We start from the raw sequence: 20,817 nt of genomic DNA, 5'->3' as shown, positions 1-20,817 counted from the left end.
CTACGACTCAAAAAAAAAAAAAAGTTTCAAAGTCTAGTGTCAAAGGGAACCATCACGTATAATCAAACAGCGTTGAGTGGCCTGAGAGTCACCCTCCCTGTTCTCATTCCTTTCCTCTCTCCTTCTACAGGTACCGGACCTGCACTGAGGTCTGAAGGCTCTCCCTTGTGCCCCCGGCTCTCCCCCTGTGAATCTTTGGTACATTCTGCTCCTGCCTTGGTGTTTGCTTCTTGTTGGACTTGACCTCACCCAGAAGTCTCGTCCCAGCACCCTTCCCCATGTCACAGGTCATCAGGCAACTCCATCAGCTTGAGAGAAGGGTGTCTTGAGTGCCTGGTGGTTGTGAGCTTGTTTTCTAACTTATGTGATGCCACTTTCATCCCAGGGATGGCTGGACATCCTTGAGCTACTTTTCAGGAGGCTGGGACACCTGATGAGATCCCATGGAACTTGGGCTACGGTGGTGTTTGTGGCCTCTGCTGGGGAGGTGATGAGACCTGGAAAACCTGAGATTGTAAATGCACAATTCAAATATCATACTGGTCTGTGGTTCCAGCTACTTGGGAGGCTGAGGAGGGAGGATTGCCTGAGCCCAGCAGGTCAAGGCTGCGGTGACTGGGAGCATGCAGCAGAACTCCAGCTTGGGTGACAGAGTGAGACTCTGACTCAAAACAAAACAAAACAAAAAAAAACCCCACAGGCCAGGCACAGTGGCACACACCCTGTGATCTTAGCACTTTGGGAGGCAGAGGAAAGAGGATTGCCTGAGCCTAGGAGTTTGAGGCCAGCCAGGGCAACTTGGTGAGACCTTGTCTCTACAATAAATTATAAAAAATTAGCCAGGTATGGTAACACGAGCCTGTATTTCCAGCTACTTGGAAGAATACCTGAGCCTAGAAGGTTGAGGCCACTGCACTCCAGGCTGGACAATAGAGTAAGACTCTGACTTAAAAAAAAAGAAAAGGCCGAGTATGGTGGCTCATGCCTGTAATCCTAGCACTTTGGGAGGCTGCGGCGGGAGGCCAGGAGTTTGAGGCCAGTCTGGACAACACAGCGAGACCTTGTCTCAACAAAAACAAAAACGAAAACAAAAACAAACATAACATACTGAACTAGTAATGACCGCATTCAGGAGCACGAGGGGCACCATGTTGAGTTTCTGCAGCCAGCATGTTACAATCCTTTTGTGTCTGTAAATCAGGCAAAATAATGGCAAAACATATTTACTGCTTGCTATGTGCCAGCCATTATGCGAAGCTCTTTCTTGGCTGACCCTAAGGCAGACGCTTATTCAATATCCATTACTCCAGTCTCCTATGCCAACAACACCCTACTTTTGTTTGAGACAACAATGTGCCGGGCCCCGGTGTGGGCTTGTGTGACGCGGTCATGACACGCCTGTTCTCTGCAGTCCCAGCTTCTTTTGCACTGAGGGGCGGGGGACTGGGTTATGGAACACACTTGCACAAGTGCTAGACTAGAGGACTAAGAATTCCCTCCAGGCCTTGGTGCAAGTGTCACCTTCCCTGACTGCCTGTTTAAAACGGCAGAACTAGGCGCCTGGTGGGCACTCAATAGCTTTAAAGTGAACTCATGACCATAAAATGAGGCAAATCTTTGGAGAAAGTACAGGACAGCAAGGACAGATGCCCAAGGACGGGACTCTGGTGACTTGCAGGAGGCCCGCGTGACTAGGGTGGGTGTGGGGGAGGCAGGGGTTGAGGGACGAGCCAGGTGTCAAGGAGAACTGGCCCACCTGGGGGCCTGCAGGGCGTGGAAAGGCCTAGGCTTGTGCTAGGAAGCTGACGAAGGACTCAGGGCAGAAGAATGACCGTGTCTGACCTATTGATTGATTGACTGATGGACTTGGAGTCTCACTCTGTCGTCCGGGCTGGAGTGCAGTGGCACAGTCCCTCACTGCAGCCTTCTCCTCCTGGGCTCAAGGGATCTTTCCGCCTTTGCCTCCCAAGTAGCTGGGACAATAGGCATGCACCACCACCTCTGTCTAATTTAAATTTCTTTTTTTTTTTTTTGCTTTTGTAGAAACGGGTCTCACTGTGTTGCCCAGACTAGTCTCGAACCTCTAGGCTCAAGCAATCCTCGGCCTCCCCAAGTGTTGGGATTATAGGCGTGAGCCACCATGCCCAGCCTTGACTTTAAAACCGCCATCTGACTGTGATTGAGAGAGACTAAAGGCGGCTATGAGAGGATAGGAGACAGAATAGGAGGCCATGGCGGATTCCAACCTGGGGATGATGGTGCTTGGACCACGGTGGCGGCCGTGAGGAAGAGTCGGGATCAGATGTGGGACGTGTTCTGAGTGGGTAGTCGGCAGGGTTTGCTGACAGATTAGACATGGATTGGGAGGGAAAGAGGGTGGAGGATGGCTTCAAGGTTTTTTCCAGGAGCAGCTGGAAACACAGTGGCTGGGAGGACTGGCGGAGGGTGAGCGTTGGAGGGAAAATCGTGCACTTCATTTTGGGCATGCTTCCATCTGAATTGCCCGTTCAACATCCAAGCAGAGATGTAAGTGGATACCTGCCTCTTGACTTTATGGGAGAAGTCCAGGCGGGGGACATAGGTAGTTTTCAAAGCCAGGGGACTCTTTGAATTCACTTAAGACATGGGGGGGTGGGGAGGGAGAGAGGAGAGAGAAGGAGAGAGAAAGGAAAGGAGAAAGAGAGGAAGGAAGGAAGGAAGGAAGGGAGGGAGGGAGGAAAGAAGGAAGTTAGTTCAGGTGCTCCGATGAGCCCTGGGACACGCCAGCCACAGGGATAATCGTACTGGGCACCGGCCCCTCATACGCAGGAGCTCACTTGCCCATTGTAAGGGTGCTCCAAGGCCAGTTCTCAGCACTCTCAGCCTCGCTTGATGGAAGGTGAACCCGCTTTACAGAGCTGGTTGTCTGCCCAAGGGTACACAGGTGCTAAGCGCTAACAGCTCTCTGCCCTCAAAGCTTTCTTTCCCCTAGCAACCTAACTTAGAAACCTTGGCCACGTCCCTTGGCTCTCCGTCCCCATCCAGTCAGCCATTCGTTTCCATATTCACACTCAGATTTAGGACAGAGCATCCCAAAGCTTAACCATGAGCTATGACTACCGCCTCCTAATAGGATTCCTGCCATCAGACTCTCCCCACTCAAATCCATTCCTTATCTTCCGAAATGAAGCCCCTCCTGTCATCTTCCTTTTCAACCTCCCTTGTCGTGCCCGTAAACCATAATCCAGCTTCCTTAGCTTGTTTTTTGGGGGCCTTTGTCATCTGGCCCCAAGCTGGTCTGCAATGTGGCTAGTTTCACGTGCTGTTGCTGTCTTTTTGTGCCTGTGCGTTAAACCCCCACACTGACTAAAGGACCCTATGGTCCACATCTCAGAAGAAAGCTTTCACTTTTCACCATTAGGTACGATGTGTCAGCCGTGGTATTGTTTTCATGCTCTTCATTAGGTTAAGGAAGTTCTTTTTGTAGGTGCTAAGAATTGGTTGTTGTTGTTACCATCAACGGATGTTGAATTTTATACAGTGTTTTTCTGCTTCTATTGGGCATCATAATTTCTCTCCTTTAATCAGTCACTGATTTATTTCCCACTTCTTTTTACTATTAAAGACAGGGTCTCACTCGGTTGCCCAGGCTGGAGTGCAATGACATGATCACAGCTCCCCGCAGCCTTGACATCCTGGGCTCAAGCGATCCTCTCAAGTAGCTGGGAATACAGGCATATGCTACCACGCCTGACTAATTTTTAAAAATCATTTTTTGGAGAGATGAGGGTCTCACTATGTTGCCCAGGCTGATTTTGAACTCCTAGCTTCAAGTGATCCTCCTGCCTTGGCCTCCCAAAGTGCTGGGATTACAGGCATGAGCCACTGAACTTGGCCTATTTTCTACTGCTAAATTAACCTATTTCCTGGATAAACTCAACTTGGTCTTCATGTGCTGTACTTTTAAAAATATGCCTATTTCTGAATTGGATTTGCTGTTAGCAAATTTTGGTTAGCGCATGGCCCTACAATTTGTGCGGTGGCCCCGGGGAGGCACTCTTTGGAGAGGTAGGCAGAAACAAGCTGACAAGCAGGAGTGAAGTTTGATTCCCCTGCTGCCTGGGATTTGGGTCTCTGCGTGGACAGAAGGACTGTGGTGGAGGAAATGCCCAAAGTTCTCTATTACAATAGGAAAATAATTTTGCTGCTGAAAACGTTTGTATTCAGTACAAAATTCAGTACATATTCAGTATAAAAATGAAAATAGATCCTATTGTTATAGTTCAAAAGTTTTTTAAAAAATATGGAACACTTCACGAATTTTGCGTGTCATCCTTGTGCAGGGGCCATGCTAATCTTCTCTGTATCAGTTCCACTTTTAGTATACGTGTTGCCGAAACAAGCACAGTTCAGAAGTTTTAATAGCAGTGAAATAAAAGCCTATATTTGTAAATAAGCCTATGTATTTTGTTTGCTAGTTAACCTTACTTAGAAACACTACATCAAAAGAGGAAAGTTCCACAAAGCCTTCAAAACACCCCTCAAGGAATCCTTTCTACATCATGTCCATGTATGACAGCATCTCTGTGACTTTGATTAGGCCAAGATTGATGAGGACACTTCTTTCCAGTTCCAAATAACTCTCGTAGTCCATTCTCATTTCAGCCTCCATTTGTTCTTTTGACTTCTGATACGTTTTCTAGAGGAAACAAACAAAAGCAAAACATCCCTATATAACGCTGATGAAAAAAACACCCAAGGATGAGAAGTCGTGAACAGTTGACCCAGCTGGAAGGGGAGGGAGGGGGGTGGGGAGGACATGGCCCTCCAAGCCTTCTCTCTTAAAAAAAAAAAAAAAAAATCCCCTCTTCCAGTCTTCTGCACCATGCCTCTCGCCTCCCTATGGAGTCTGGAGGGTGAGTGATCACCTGAAAGCTGCAGAATTCTTTTGACACTCCCCCGCCCAAGTCCCACTTAGATGGCAGAGCTCGTGGGTCACACAGCAGTGCTGCTTTCCCTAGTGTGGGTCTCCAGCTGCAATTCCCATTAGGAAAATTTCTATTTCATATGCTATTAGAGCTATAATGGCTATTATGCCTTAAGGAGTGAGCTGTATCCAGACTTGATGTTTGCAAAGAGACGGGGTGCAACTTTCCTGGAATCTAGGTTGAGGCATAGGGCCTCACCCTGGTGCCTGCTGGGAGCTCACAAAGACCAGCCTCGCTGGACGCATGTGCGAGCGTTCCCTGACCTCTGTACTAACACGAACAGTGAACACGTCCCAGCACTTTCTGTGTGCCAGTTACTGGCTCAGGGTCATCTGCATTTTAACTCATGTAATCCCCCCTGCAATCCTCTGAGGCTGTGACAGTTTTTGTTTCTGTGCCCCTTGTTATCAGCAGTTGCTTAGCAGGAGACATTTCTGACTAACATTAATTGTTTTTCCTTAGTGAACTTTTGCATGTTCTCAGTGTAATAGAGGAAACGTGAGCATTCATTCACATATCTACCCACAATCTAGTTCCAGAGAAAATTGGAGAAGTGGTAACTCTGCTTAAGAGAGGGTACTACGTCAAATGGAAGTGAAGGTACAAGAAGCTGGAAAAGTTTTGGAAACTAAAAAACGCAGTTTTAAGATATGATTATTATAACATTCAGGTGCTTAAAAAGTATTTCACATGCAAATTATTTTGGGATTCCCTATAATTATACTTGCTCCCACTGATAAAGCTAATTAGGATGGATAGATAGATAGATAGAGGCATTGTTTTTTATGCTTGTCATTACTAAACAGTGTTTCTGAAGTGAGATCCTCTGCTTTTATTGCATTAACCGGTACCTGTCAATATGTGATGATGTTAACCTATGTGCTAATGCAGTATGTTAAAATAGCTCCACATCCCGGTTCTTTTAATTGAGTCTGAGGGTTTTGCATGAATAGTTATGTTGGAGGATGGAATTGACAATAAGGAACTTCCACATGGGGTCAAGTATGACACTGCTGGTGACAAGTGAGTGGGAGAGAACGAGCAAGAGAGAAGAAGAAATATAGACTGAAATAACCTCAAGTGAGAGGGAGAGTCGAGCCAAATTCACAGAATGTTTAAAAGCCCCAAATCTGGGGGGAAGGGAAGCCCGTCGGAGGTGCAGAGTTCATACCACACAGGGACAGGCTGAGCAAGAGGAAGGCGAGGGCTGTGGAGCTTAGGTTCCTTTTTAGCAGAGCTTAGAATGGATGTATCCTGTACCAAGCTCTTCTGTTTCAAGCTTCACAGTGCCAAGACATCGTATATATAGCAACATTCATCTCTCTTTCTGTTTCTGTCTCTCTCTTTCTCATATGCAGCATATCTATCAATCATCCATCTATCCATCTATCTATCTTCTATTTATATCTCTATCTATGTATCGATCTATCATCTTCTATCTTTTTTTTTTAATAATTGGAGTCTTACTCTGTCACCCAGGTTGGAGTGCAGTGGCAAGTTTACAGCTACTGCAGCCTCGATCTGCTAGGCTCGGATGATCCTTCCACCTCAGCTTTCCAAGTAGCTGGAACTACAGGTGTGTACCACCATACCCAGGTAATTTTTAAAATTTATTTATTGTAGAGACGAGGTCTTGCCAAGTTGCTCAGGCTGATTTCTAACCCCTGGGCTCAGGTAATCCTCTTGTGCTGGGATTACAAGCATGAACCACTGTGCCTGGCTATCTATATCTATCTATCTATCTGTCTATCTATCTATCTATCTATGTATCTATCTATCTATCTATCTATCCATCCATCCATCCATCCATCCATCCATCGATACAGTTATAACGACTCCCATTGACTGAAAGTTTACTATTTGTCAGGTTATTTAACTGAAAGCCTTACAGTAATCTTAAAAGGTAATTATTAGTTATCTTGCTCATGATGAGATAACTCGGCAGAGTCGGCAGAGATGAAAGCCTCGCTCAGATCTCATGGCTAGCAAGTGGCGGGGTTGGGATTTGAGCCCAGCTGCCTGGATTCTGTATTCAGCTCCTTTTCCCCATGTCTGTTTTAATGCATTATTCATCAGATGTTAAGACTCTGTCTAATGAAAGCACTCACATTTGGAATCATTGTGTCTATGTAAAGGGCATTGTAATGATAGAAAATTTCAGAAACTTCAATTGGTCAGAATCTCTTTTCGTGTCCAGCTGGCAGTTCTCACTCATAGTCAGCTAGGAAATCAGAGAAGTGCCTTCTTGACTCTCATGAGAACGAGAGAAGAATGTGTAAAGGTCTAGCTTCCCTATGGCAACTGTGGAATAAACCAAACACACACAATTCCGCTGCTGCTAGAGGAAAGCAGACTTCATTTCTGAAATTTAACTTACAACTTTTTTCTTCTCCATTTCCAGCTCCATTTCTTTCTTTTCTTTCTCACGTATCATCTTGCGCTGTAGTACGTATTCCAGATGCTTTACTTCTCTTTCAAAGTAGTGGTTAACACTTGATACCTGTTAGAAACAGAGGCTCCTGAGAGGTAATCCACAAGAAGCCCCTACATCCTTCGCAAGCCTCTGTTAGAATTCCTGCAGCTTGTAAGTGGGCAGATTCCTACCTAATCTGCCTCCCTGCTCTGTGTGATCATTACCTAGTGATCATCTACCTAGCCTTCATGTCCATGATCTACTTTGAGATACCTCAAATCTTTTAGGTGAATATAATTTAGAAATTGTGCCCACAGACCCACTACCAGAGGAGCTAGCTCAATTCAGGGGGCTACAGTCTCACTCTGTTGCCCAGGCTGGAGTGCAGTGGCAGGCTCACGGCCACCGTAGCCTCGACCTGCTGGGCTCAGGTGATTCTTCTGTCTCAACTGTCCAAGTAGCTGGAACAACAGGCATGTGCCATAACACCCATCTAATTTTTGGTGATTTATTGTAGAGATGAGGTCTCGCCAAGTTGCCCAGGCTGGTCTCGAACCCGTGGGCTCAGGCAATCCCCTCACCTTGGCCTCCCAAAGTGCTGGGATTATAGGCGTGAGCCACTGCGCCTGGCCAGGAATTGCTTTTCTCCCCCTTTTCTTCCTTCTCACTTCTGAGACTGCAGGAGGTTTTATATCATCAACCAAACGTGGAAAACCCAGATGAGGATATCAATAAAGACCCTAAAGGAGATTGAAGCAGAACTGAGTTGAGTTCCTAGTTCCCTAGAGGACTAAGCTCGTAGGGATAATAACAGAAGCAGGAAAGTCAGCAGAGATCTCAGGGAAGGTAACCAGGGAAGAGAAAGCTTTTTGCCTGCCAGTCACTAGGCTGATATTGTTGGAACTTACAGCAGATTGCAGCCTATTTATTTACTGTTCATTGTATATATATTTCTGAAGTTCTTTTCACTGAATTTTTGTTGTTGTTGTTGTTGTTTAAATTGGAATCTCGCTTTCTTGTCCAGGCTAGAGGGCAGTGGCATAATCTAGGCTCACTATTGTCTTCAACTCCTAGGCTCAAGCGATCCTCTTGCCTCAGCCTCCTGAGTAGCTGGGACAAAAGACATGCACCACCATGCCCAGCGACTCTTTTGATTTTTTTGTAGAGATGAGGTCCTGATATGTTGCCCAGTCTGATCTAGAACTCCTGGGCTCAAACAATCCTCCCTCCTTGGCCTCCCAAAGTGCTGGAATTACAGGCGTGAGCCACCACGCCCAGCCCCATTGATCTTCTCAAAACCTCATTATTAACATTGTTTGAAACACAGGTGGTGGGTATAGGGTGGGGTGTGTGCCAATGTACTGCCTGCAATACACCAAGTTGGGGGAGGAAGTGGTGGGTGGATGGTGGGGAGGTGCATACAAATGTCAACTGGGCCCCCAGGGAAAGAGTATCATGGAACCAAACCTCCCACACTTATATCTGGAAAAAAACATTTTATGATTATGAATCCCCAAATCAATTATTCCTTCAGAATCTGGACTTCATTGACTTGGCTTCCCTCCCCCTCATGTTTGGCTTTATTTTTTATTTTTGAGCTTCAAACTACTGAACTCATACAACAGAAATACACCCTCTTATTTTTGTCCACATGAGTCTTTTGTTCCCTTATAGAGCAAAAATGCTGTCATTTCTAACACACCTTTGAGATATGCCCCAGCAATATCGGGTCACCGAATCCTCAAAGCCAAAAGTTACTCACCTCATTGGTAGAAGGGTGGCTTAACGTCCAAGGAATTTCTAATATATGCAGTGTTCCATAATAATCAGCTACGGCTATAAATTGTTGCTTAGCTGAAGGATAAAAAAAAAGGGTGGAGGGGGAAATTCAGCCAACAGAAAGCCATCTCAAGAGGTTAAACATGAAATGTGTTTTTGTTCTGTGGTTACCCGAAGGACCAAGTGGTTACAGTGGTCTTGGCATTTCCATCGGAAGCTCCTGGCTGGCCCATAGAAACATGTGAAAGTCATTTTTTCCAGTTGATAAAATGAAAGCTAAGACTCTGGGCCTCTGTCAGCCACCCTGCTGCCTGGATCTTGCTTTTCTGGGGCCTACAGGAGCGGGGCGCCCAGCTGAGGTTGGCCTGCTCGCTCTGTGGTTGGGCCCCCTGAGAGACTTAAGAAGACAGCAGCAACAGCACAGGGAAAGATTTTCAAAGCAAAGTCATGAAGTACAATTTCACCAGACACAGTAAGGGCTGACAGGTGCTGTGATCCAGAAGAATTTTAAAGACATAGCCAGAACCACAGTTCTTATTAGGAAAACAAATTGCTTCCTTTGAGCATTTAAAATAGGTATAATACACAAAGTGTTTGAGGATTTACATTTTCTGTCTCATCAGGGTGGGTTTTTTTTTTTTTCCTTTCTCATTTTCAGGAGGTCTGGTTCAAATTTCTAAATCCTGGACTCATAATCCCTGAAGGTGTACAAAAGCAATGTTCTGTCCCAAAGATGGGGATACACACTTTGGTGATACATATTGCTGAGTAGGAACAACCTGTGACACTTGTGTGTTTCTGAGCTCTAGAGAAATGGATAAAAAGATCATTTTATGCCTGCACACCTTTGGAAACAAAGGGAGACTGTTTTGGAAAGAGACAAATGTATTGAGTTTATGTAAAAAGTGCTCCTTGAGGTTGGGTGCCGTGGCTCACTCCTGTAATCACAGCACTTTGGGAGGCTGAGGAGAGAGGATTGCTTGAGTCCAGGAGTTCGAGACCAGCCTAGGCGACATAGTGAGACTTTGCCTCTACAAAAAAATAATAAACAAATATATATAATATATATATTTTAAATTAGCCGGGCACGGTGACAAGTTCCTGTAGTGATTGGGCCACTACCCTCCAGTCTGGGCGACAGAGTGAGTCTGACTCAAGATAAGTGCTTGGGTGAAACAGGAAAATTGGAACAAAGGACATAAATCACTTTTCTTTAGGCACATGCTTGAATTTATGCTTTTTAAAAAAAAAATACATTGCTTTATCCTGTAATTGACTTAAAGGTTATCACTTAAATAGAATTGTTTGACCTCATGAAGAGACTTGTTCAATACTGTCTGGGGGAGAACCATAAAAGTGATTTAATATTGAACAATATGATTTATAACGAAAAGTTAAAACCAAAAAATGTATTCTGTCTGGAAAAGAAGCTGCAAAAGGCAGAGAAGATTTAGGGCTCACCCTGTCTGACCTGGAGAAGGTGAGAAGGAGGATTTCCATTGTGTGACCCTATCTATCAGCCAGTGCTTGACACGCTCACCGTGTCTCGGAACTCATTCTTGACAGAGAAACACAGTGAGAGGAGCTCGGGTTGTGTCCAAGATTTGAGGGCCAGAGAAAAGGGCAGGGAAGGGGAATGCTGGGAAGGAAAGGGAAGAGAGGAGAAGAGAAGGGAAGGAAAAAGAAATGAAGGGAAAGGAATGAGAAGTGAGGGGGTGGGAAGAACACAAAACTCTGAGAAAAACCACTGGAGACTTTCCAGATGAAGGTCAAAGCGCCTCAGCGTTGCCCAAAATGACTTAGCTCAACTGATCAGAATTAACTTACAAGAAAAGGTCTGGGGTTTGATGTAGGTGATCATTGTTATGCAAATGTTTTGTGACTGGGCTGGTTCGTGGGTTTTCTCCAGAAGGTCCCAGATATCGATATATCCATCTTCTCGGCCAATGTAGAAAACTCCAGGCCGTGTCAGGGACCAGTGCCCCGAGGTGTACCTTTTTGGCGCACAGCATGATTGAAGGAGGGGTCCAGTCTTTAAACGAATTTTTAAAAAGACAAATGAAAAGATTTTGTTATTACTGAGGGAACTTCCCAATGATTTCTTTAAGTACAACTCAGCTGGCTATGATCATGTAACAGCCAAATTATGCCCACTAGGAAGTCTTTAACGTCTCCTTGTCGTAGGGTTTTTATATGACACCAGCTCTTTTCTTTCCTGTTTGTTTTCGCAAACCATTTTTTAAAACATTCATTGCTTTTTAGAAAAGATCAGATCTTCCGTTTGAGCTATTGATGGTTCTCATGACCCAACTGGTTCTAAAACCATTACTGTTTCTGTGGAGATTGGTAGACATTAAATAAGCAGAGATTATAAGGAAATTTTGCTTATACCTTTATGTTGCTATAAATCTACTTCCCATGGAAACAGGTCTGGTAGCCAGGAAAATAAATGAAAAGTCTGTCATCTCCAGCTGTGCACTGCATGCTGACACTCCACAGTAGAATTGGCAAATTCTCATTAAGCAACTTCAGCTGGGAGCATTCAGAGGCTTCTCAATATATTTGGAAGATATTTTAGAATGCCGCAGCATCATGAGATCAGATTCGCTTTTTCTCTATCATGAAGAAATCTGCCTTCTCTTGGAGGTTTTCACAGGAGAAGATCAGAATGTGCTTTTCCTACTCACTGAAGGCGTCATCTGGCATTGTGTGCTCATTCATCCGCAGACATCCTCAGGGACTAAACTGAAACACAGAACTGTCTCCCACCTCCTAATACATGCGTAGGACACTTTCTTGGGGGAAAGAAGAATGTCACATTCATGGACTCCTTAGAGATGGCACTTCAAACGTGTTCTGGTTCCCTTCTCCCAGCACCCTCAGTTTCAAAGGATAACCAGATTCCTGACCCCTGCCTGGTCTTTGGACAATCTTCCTGAAATTCTTTTTCTTTAACTACAAAACTTGTTCATTATAAAAAAAAAAATCCAAACATCCAAATGTGCATTGGTATAAACGTTCTTTTGTTGATGGGCATTTAAGTGGTTTCTACATTTCATTCAATGATACCTTTGTACATATATTCACATACATGATTTTGAGTATTGTGTACGTTAGAGCCATTGGTTAAAGAATATGGGCTGAGGTGAGAGGATTGCCTGGGCCCAGGAGTTCGAGACCAGCCTGGGCAACTTGACAAGACCTTGACTCTATGATAAATTAAAAAAAAAAAAATTAGCTGGGCGTGGTGGTGTGTGCCTGTGGTTCCAGCTACTTGGAAGGCTGAGGCAGAAGGATTGCCTAAACCCAGTAGGTCGAGGCTGCGGTGGCCGTGAGTGTGCCACTGCACTCTACCCTGGGCGACAGAGTGAGACTCTGACAAAAAAATAAAAATAAAAAAAAAGAATGTGTTGTGTGTGTGTGTGTGTGTGTGTGTGTGTATTTCAGCTTAATCTTCTTAAATTGCTCACCCAAGGGGCGTATCAATGTACACTTCTACTCAAAGTAATCCTTTCCCCACACCTTGCTTCACTGGATTTTATTGATCTTTCTAGTTCTGGCAGTTTAGATCCTATCTGCCTGGGTCTAGCCCCTCTCCTAATCCTGACCAGACTCTGGCTGCTGCCCTACTCGGACCCACGCATGTCTACAGACAGGCTAGGATCTGCCTGGTGATGTACCCCTCAGCTTACTCAGTCACTCTCTGAACCTGCCAACGTATTCCTGGTGCAGAAGCAATGATGACAGAGCCAGTGTTTCTCCTTGAACTTCATAGAGAATCCAGCATTCCATCTTGTGTTTTATTTTATTATTATTTTTTGAGTTAGAGTCTCGCTTTGTCCCCCAGGCTGGAGTGCAGTGGCATGATCAAGGCTAACTGCAGCCTCGATCCCCTGGGCTCAGGTGATCCTTCTGCTTCAGCCTCCTGAGTAGCTGGAACTACAGGTGCATGCTGCCATGCCCAGCTAATCTTTTTTGGTCTCACAATGTTGCCTAGGCTGATCTTGAACTCCTGGGTTCAAGCAGTCCTCCTGTCCGGGTCTCCCAAAGTGCTGGGATTATAGGCATGAGCCACCGCGCCCAGTTTCATCTTGTATTTTATTATTTTTTATTTTTTATTTTTTGAGTTGGAGTCTCACTCGGTCGCCCAGACTGGAGTGCAGTGGCCGCTCCCGGCCATCGCAGCCTCGACCTGCTGGGCTCCGGCGATCCTTCCGCCTCACCTTCCAAGTAGCCAGAATTACAGGCATGTACTACCACACCTGGCTGATTTTTTGATTTATTGTAGAGATGAGGTCTCGCTGCCCAGGCGGGTCTCGAACCGCGGGCTCAGGCAATCCACTCACCTCAGCCTCCCAAAGGTGCGGGATTACAGGCTGAGCCACTGAGCCCGGCTCCATCTTGTATTTTAAAGGGAGGGAAAACACAAGTCGAGTTAACTGCCCACAGTAGACATTCCAAAGAAAAGATTGGTAGGTTTACGAGAACAAGAAAACTTGTACATATTGTTTCTTTCCCTCAGGAAGGAAAAGCAAATGGGTGTGTTTGCAAAAGGCTTACAGTGGTTCTGCTACAAGCTGGAGCCCTGGCCATCTGTTCTAATTTCTCTAAAAAGCATCCCAAAGGCACTGTTATATCAGAACAGGCTGTTGTTACTATAGTCTTTCTCAATAACAAAGGACTGCACACCCACTCTATTTTGCAGGCAACTTACCACGACACCTTCTTTCCAGATGGCCACGTTCCACCCCCCAACAGTGAGAATAATGTCGTTGTAAAAAGGTGATCTCTGAATGGTGTGGACGGCTCCATCATGGACGGCATAGAGACTCACTGGCTTCTTGCCTGTTGGAGCAGAAAAGATCATGACATCCTTTTTTTTTTTAGAAAGCAGGATTTATTGAGAGGACAGCAAAGCTCCCACAGTGGGAGGGGACCCGAGGGGGTTGCCTTCATGTCATCCTTAATAATGTGGTAATGCAATGCAATAACATTCCTGCAGTGGAGAATGGACAGGCCTCCGATGGACAGACAGGACCCCGTGAATGGAGTCCTGGAGTGGAGAACCAGAGTTCAGCTTTGGTGAGCAAATCTGTCAAGGGATGGCTCCTCCTCTTTTTATGGAAAGTCTAGGGAGCTTCCCATCAAGGTCACTTTTCAGGCTCAGAAGAATACTTCATGCTCTTACTCATCTGCTCATTTGTTAGTTCATTCAATTAGTAAACATTTGTGGATTGTCTACATGCATTATCAAATACTGTACGGGGCTGGGTGGACAATAGTTCGCAAACAAACATGGTCTTACCCTCAAGGAGCTCACAGTCTAGTGGGAAAGACAGATACTCAGTAAACACACCCCAAAGTATATAATTTAAAAATCGTGAAGAGTGTCACGAAGGAAGAATATTGCAAGAAAGAATGACAAGGAGCATTTGTAATGTAGACGGAATGGTCAGAAAAGGCTTCTATGAAGAGGGGTCATTTAGGCTCGAGTAGTAGTTCAGCATGGAGGATTTGGGTGTGAAGGAGCATTCCAGACAGAGGGAACAACCCACGCCACAGTCCTGGTGAGGAGGCGATCAGTGCCTGGATCCACCCGAGGAAGGCAACAGGACTGGAGTCTGGTCATTCCAGTGTGAGACATACAGGGACTTGGGGGATCTGCACGCTTTGCAGTAGAGGAGTTTAGCGTTGTTCTAAGCGTAGTGTTTTGTTTTGGTTTGGTTTCAGCAAATTCCTTTTTTACATTTAAACAATTTAAATTTTAGAGTTGTGGGGTACATGTGAGCAGTAAATTGTGAACAGGTGAGATCTTGGCTTCTAGCAAGCCCCCTCTCCCCGTAGTGTGTCTTAATGAGCCCTTTTGGCCTAGGAGTGAGACAATTGGACGGACATTTCCAAAAGATTCCCCAGGCTGCTATGGGAGCGTAGATTAGCGGGAGATGAAAGCAAAGGGGGTACACCCTGGGAGGCTGCTGGGCTTCTGGTGAGAGGGGATCAAGGTATGATAGAGAAGAGTCGATAATCAAGAAATACTTGTAATCCCTCACCCTTGGGAGGCTGAGGTGAGCGGATTGCCTGAGCCCGCGGGTTCGAGACCCGCCTGGGCAGGCGAGACCTCATCTCTACAACAAATCAAAAAATGAGCCGGGCGTGGTAGCGCGCGCCTGTAGTTCCAGCTCCTTGGAAGGCTGAGGCGGAAGGATCGCCGGAGCCCAGCAGGTCAAGGCTGCGGTGGCCGGGAGCGGCCACTGCACTCCAGTCTGGGCGACAGAGTGAGACTCCAACTCAAAAAAAAAAAAATACTTGTGAGCTAGAGTTGGCAGGACTTAGAGGCAGCTGGAACAGGAAGAGCGAGGGGTGAGATGCTGAAATTGACAGCCAGGTTTCCGACAAGAGCCATGAGTTTCCATTTGTTGCTACCGGGGAAACTAAGGGAGAAACAGGTGTGGATGTCAAGATCAAGAGTTCCCTTCAGCCCCAGGCTCTGGGATCCTCCTGATTCTCTGACCTCTTTACCCAGAGAATAGTAGGATTCTGCTTGTGTTTGTCTCTCCAAGGCCCGACCTGTCCACACCCACGAGCCCCAGGCCTGGGCTGCCGAGGCCAAACCACAATGTCTCACTCTTTTAGACTAAAGCCACAAACTTATTCTGAGTCTTGTCATATTAATAGCTATGTGAAGGATGGGTTTCTCCCCCGCCCAACACTGCTGGGACATTAGGCAGAAAAAGATCTACTAAATCCTTCAAGAAGCTTATCAGGTAGGGTTTTGAAGAGATATTTGTCCATCCATGTTCATAGCAGCATTATCTGCAACAGCCAAAAGGCAGAAGCAATCCACGAGTCCACTGGTGGATGAATGATTACACAGAGCGTGGTATATACATACAATGGAATATTATTCAGCCTTAGAAAAGAAGGGAATTGTGATACATGCTACAACATGGATGAACCCTGTGGACCTTATGCCAAATGAAATATCAGTCACAAAAAGGCAAATACTGTGAGATTCCACTTATATGAAGGACCTAGGATAGTCAAGTTCATAGAACCAGAAAGTAGAATGGTGGTTGCCAAGCTGGAAGGGGAAAATGAGGAGTTAGTGTTTAATAAGTACAGCATTTCAGTTTGTAAGAAGAAAAGAACTCTGGAGATTGGCGGCTCATCGTTATTGTACTTGACACTACCCAATTATATACTTGAAAATGACCCAGGTGGTAAGTTTTGTGCTTATGTGTGTTGTATCACAGTTAAAAACATATTTTAAGTAAAACTAAATAAGTAAAATTTTAATTGTAGCTTTTCTGGCCACCCCAGTGTTGACCTGCTGGGCTTTGGTGATCCTTCCGCTTCAGTCTTCCAAGCAGCCAGAACTACAGGTGCGCTACCACACCTGGCTAATTTTTGGTTTATTGTAGAGACAAGGTCTTGCCAAGTTGCCTGGGCTGGTCTCGAACCCGTGGACTCAGGCAATCCACTCGCCTCGGTCTCCTAAAGTGCTGGGATGACAGACTGAGCCACTGAATCCGGCTGGATTTCTTTTTTAACGGGCCAATCTTCCTGCCACCAAATCCCCATTTTGAAAAGAGCACAGAAGACATACTTCTAAGGTCACTTGAGGTGAGCTAGAACAGGGGTCCCCACCCCTGGGCTGCAGACCTGTACTGGTCCTCGGCTGCTTAGGAAGGCAGCCGCACAGCAGGAGGTGAGCTGCAGGTAAGTAGGACTCCATGTTTTGTCAGATCAGTGGGGGCATTAGAATCTCATAGGGGCATGGATCTACTGTGAACTGCGCATGCAAGGGATCTAGGTTGTGGCTCATTTTGAAAATCTAATGCCTGATGATTCCACCTTCCCCAACTGCCGTCTTAGCCGTGGAAAAATTGTCCCCTACGAAACTGGTCCCTGATGCCAAAAAAGTTGGGGACTGCTCGTCTAGAAGATTCCTGGTAAAGCATAAGACCGCTTGCAGCTGCTTCTGATTCTCAGAGCCCAGCTTCGCCCTCAGGGTTAGTGAGGCATCCCCAGATGCCATCTCCTGGTGAACAGGGTCCTCTGAGAATGGTAATAATTACCAGTGACAGCAATAGGAACAAGCGTTTGCACTGTAAGATAACAGTAGATGCTCTTAGCCTCTATTAACTTTTGTGGGCGTATGTCCTTTGAAAGACTTTAAAGCCATTCAGCAATGAATGGAGCTGTCCTTAAATTATTAAATGGACTGCTAGAGGCTCCAAGGCCAATAAGAAAATTGAAATAAACAAAGGAGCAGTTTTCCAGAGTCATTATCTAGTGCTGGATACAGTGCAGTAATGTGGTTAAGAGCACAGCCTCTGGCTGGGCACACATGCTGGCAATGCCACCGATGGTAGCTACCCTGAAGGGCTGCTGTCAGGATTACACGAGTCATCCAGAGAAGGTGCTCGGAGGAGCTCCCAGCACATGACATGTGTTGATTTGACAAGAGGGCACATGGCACGATTATGTCCACGGCCAGCATTCAGCCTGCATTTGCCACCTGTATCACCTGGAAAGTTTGTTTGATTTGGCCTTCCTTCTCACACACCTCTCAGGCAGGGTAATCTGTCTTTTAGAAGTTTCTTCTTGAAAGAGGAAATTCTTACCTGGCACAGTGGCTCGCGCCTGTAATCCTGGGATACCAGCACTTTGGGAGGTGGAGACGAGAGGATTGCCTGTACTCACAGGTTTGAGAGCAGCCTGGGCAACATGGCAAGACCTTGTCTCTACAATATATCAAAAAATTAGCTGGACATGGTGGCATGCACCTGTCATTCCAGTTACTTGAAAGGCTGAAGTGGAAGGATCACCTGAGCCTAGAGGTTGAGGCTGCAGTGGCCATGAGCGTGTCACTGCACTCCAGCCTGGGCGGAAGAATGAGACTCTGACTCAAAAAAAAAAGAAAGAAAGAGGAAATTCTTCTTCCAGCCTAGTAGTTGAGATTAAAAGGAACACCTTATTAATAATAGATCAATCCACACAACTTACTCGTATATCGGCCAGTTTCAGGGTCTCTTTCCAGTTTCCAGTCTGTATATATCACCTCGCCTTCCTAAAAACAATACAGGTTCCTGATGAGTACAGTGATGATGTAAGAAGCAAAGATCTCACATCTATGTGTTAAGACTAGAAGATGTAACCAAAACGAATGCAACGCAACAGGTCAATTTCACCAAATAATATTTTGATGCAGTAGGGGAAGGGAGAGGCTCAAAGTTACTGCTAAATTTTATATTGAACAAAACAATGAGTCTGTTGGGTTTTTATCTACATGTGATACAAAGAACACAGCCGTTGTGCAGATAATCTCTATGTACAAGAGTCCAACTGCTGGGTTTCCAAAGTTTTTGTGATTGACTCATAAGGGGAGGGATCAGTTTCTCTTATTCCCTGATTTGTTCTTAGCATGTTATAAAGTCGATACTGATAAATATTGGTGAAGTAATCGAGAAAGAGGGAATACAAATGCATCATGTGGTAGTAATTGCTATTTTAAAAGTTAACAATAGGGAGCTTAAACTTCAGATAAAATGGCAAGTAAAATATATTATCGTCCAAGTTTATGGTCATTTCAAGGAGAGGGGAGGGCAGAGGGAACTGGTGAAAGAAGAGGAAGAAATAGCCCGAAAAGAGGAAAGACAGACCGAACTCATGAGTTATAGAGGTGGGAGAGGCTTACAGAAAACAGTCAGTCCCACACAGCCCATCCTACAGATGAGAAAACTGAGACTCAGAGAAGTTAAGTGACTTGGTCAAGGTCACCCTGATGCAGTCTCCTAATACCAGTGGTTTTTCACTGGATGGCGAGAGGAAAACAGAGAGGAGTTTGAATAAAAAGAGGAGCTCAGGGGATTCGGAGGAGGGGACAGATTGGGAAGAACAGGCAAGGTGGGGAGATGAGAAAACATTTGATTTGCTATTTATGCAAGGGAGGGATAAGCGCCCTGGGATAAGGCCCACTCCATTCACCTAGCTGTGCTTTTATTCATGTGAATTTACTTAACAAACAAGGATTGTATTTGGTGTTGGACATTTGGAGTCTGATGACAAGCCTTCCCTCCACTCATGGTCCTCACGATCTAAGGGCACAGACAGACGGGACATGTTTTGCTGAGCTGTTGCTGTGTGTCACATCACCCTTATAGCTATCATTTCCTGAGCACTCAGTGCTTGCCAGAGTTGTTAGAGGTTTATGTGTATAACCCTCAACCCTCACCAAAGTCCTGTAAGAGAGTTATTCATACTTCTGCATCTCATAGCTGGTGGTACATGGAACACTGAAATTGAACCAAGTCAAAGAGGGATAATTGGACCAATTTAATACATATGTGTCAAGTGTCCATTATATCATCCACCATCAGCTGGAAACCTTTGTATCATTCAGTTGGTTGCCTCATTCTGTGACGTCATTCTACTTCCTCCATGTGTTGACATCTGTGGCCCCACTGCCCAGGCCCTCTTCAATTCTGGGCTCACCCACTGAAATCACCCCTTGCCGGGCAGCTCTGCCCCCAAGGTTCCACTCCCCCCCATCCCATTCAGAGACCCTGGCCAGTCAGCTGGGACCCCAGAGAGGCCTTCCTTGAGCTATCTTGCCAGAGTAGATGTATCAGCCATGTCAAAAGTTGCTAGAAGAATCTCCCAAGGCAACGCCATCCCCATGAGGGCCGGGAATTTTGTCTGTTTTGTTCACTGCTATAGATATGCCCAGGGCCAGGAGCCTGGCATATATGGAATGCTCAGGAAGGATCTGATGAATGATAAAGGAAGATATTTCAAGCAGGGCAAGGGCTTCAAAGGCAAGAAAGAGTTTGCATGAGAAGAACAAGAAGGACAGCAGAGTGACCTGAGCAAGTGGCAGGAAGGTAGGAGTGGTTGGGGGCGGAGACATAGGCAGGGGCCAAATTATGCAAAATCTTATTGACCTTGGTATGAAGGAGGCATTTGGATTTCATTCAGATTACACTGAGTTGCCACTGAAACACTTCAGCAAGCGGTGCTATGCTTTAAATTCTAAGATCCTGCAGTCATTTATCTTTCTGAAACTGATCTGATGGTGTCATTTCCTTTGCTTAAGAGCTTCAGTGCACAAAGAGGCAAATATGTATGATTCCACTTACGTGAAGTCTAGAATAGTCAGATTCATAGAGGCAGAAAGTAGAAAGGTGGTTGCCAGGGACTAGGGGAAGAAAGAAACAGGGAGCTATTGTTTAGTGGGTACAGAGTTCCCGTTTGGGACGGTGGAAAGTTCTGGCAACAGCTGCACAACAATAGTTAATAATAAGCTTCACAAGACTGAATTGTATACTTAAAAATAGCCAAGAATATACATCTTATGTTGCATATATTTTACTACAATTTATTTAAAAAATTTAAATTTTGCTGTGAAGCCCAAGTTATAAAACATATACCTATTTAGCAGTGTCCTATTACCTAACAAAATTCAAATTACCTAAAAACAGTAGAAAAGACTCTTTGATATTGCACCCCAACCTAGGCATGGCTTTTTCTCTTGCACCAAATAATTATTGATATCTCCAGACAAATCCTGCTCTTTCTTTTCTTTTCTTTTTTTCTTTTTTTTTGAGTTGGAGTCTCAGGCTGTCGCCCACACTGGACTGCAGTGGCCGCTCCCGG

At 45.4% G+C, this 20,817-nt stretch overlaps 1 protein-coding gene across 1 annotated transcript in view; it reads right to left on the bottom strand.

The window, feature by feature from the left end:
• Window positions 1-4,387: 4,387 nt before the first annotated feature.
• Window positions 4,388-20,817, bottom strand: part of WDR63 (WD repeat domain 63) — a 72,839-nt gene continuing 56,409 nt past the window's right edge. Inside the window, exons 17-22 of the mRNA XM_008064808.2 lie at window positions 18,169-18,232; window positions 13,874-14,004; window positions 10,987-11,191; window positions 9,143-9,234; window positions 7,345-7,467; window positions 4,388-4,678 (exon numbers count right to left, since the gene is read on the bottom strand). Of these exons, the coding sequence (XP_008062999.1) occupies window positions 4,535-4,678; window positions 7,345-7,467; window positions 9,143-9,234; window positions 10,987-11,191; window positions 13,874-14,004; window positions 18,169-18,232 (759 nt within the window). The 3' untranslated portion in view covers window positions 4,388-4,534. The remainder of the gene's footprint in view (window positions 4,679-7,344; window positions 7,468-9,142; window positions 9,235-10,986; window positions 11,192-13,873; window positions 14,005-18,168; window positions 18,233-20,817) is intronic.

The sequence above is a fragment of the Carlito syrichta genome, unplaced genomic scaffold, assembly GCF_000164805.1.
Source record: "Carlito syrichta isolate Samal-C Ts95f unplaced genomic scaffold, Tarsius_syrichta-2.0.1 Scaffold308051, whole genome shotgun sequence".
NCBI classification, from domain to species: domain Eukaryota; kingdom Metazoa; phylum Chordata; class Mammalia; order Primates; family Tarsiidae; genus Carlito; species Carlito syrichta.
This window is presented reverse-complemented; position numbering and strand designations above follow the sequence as displayed.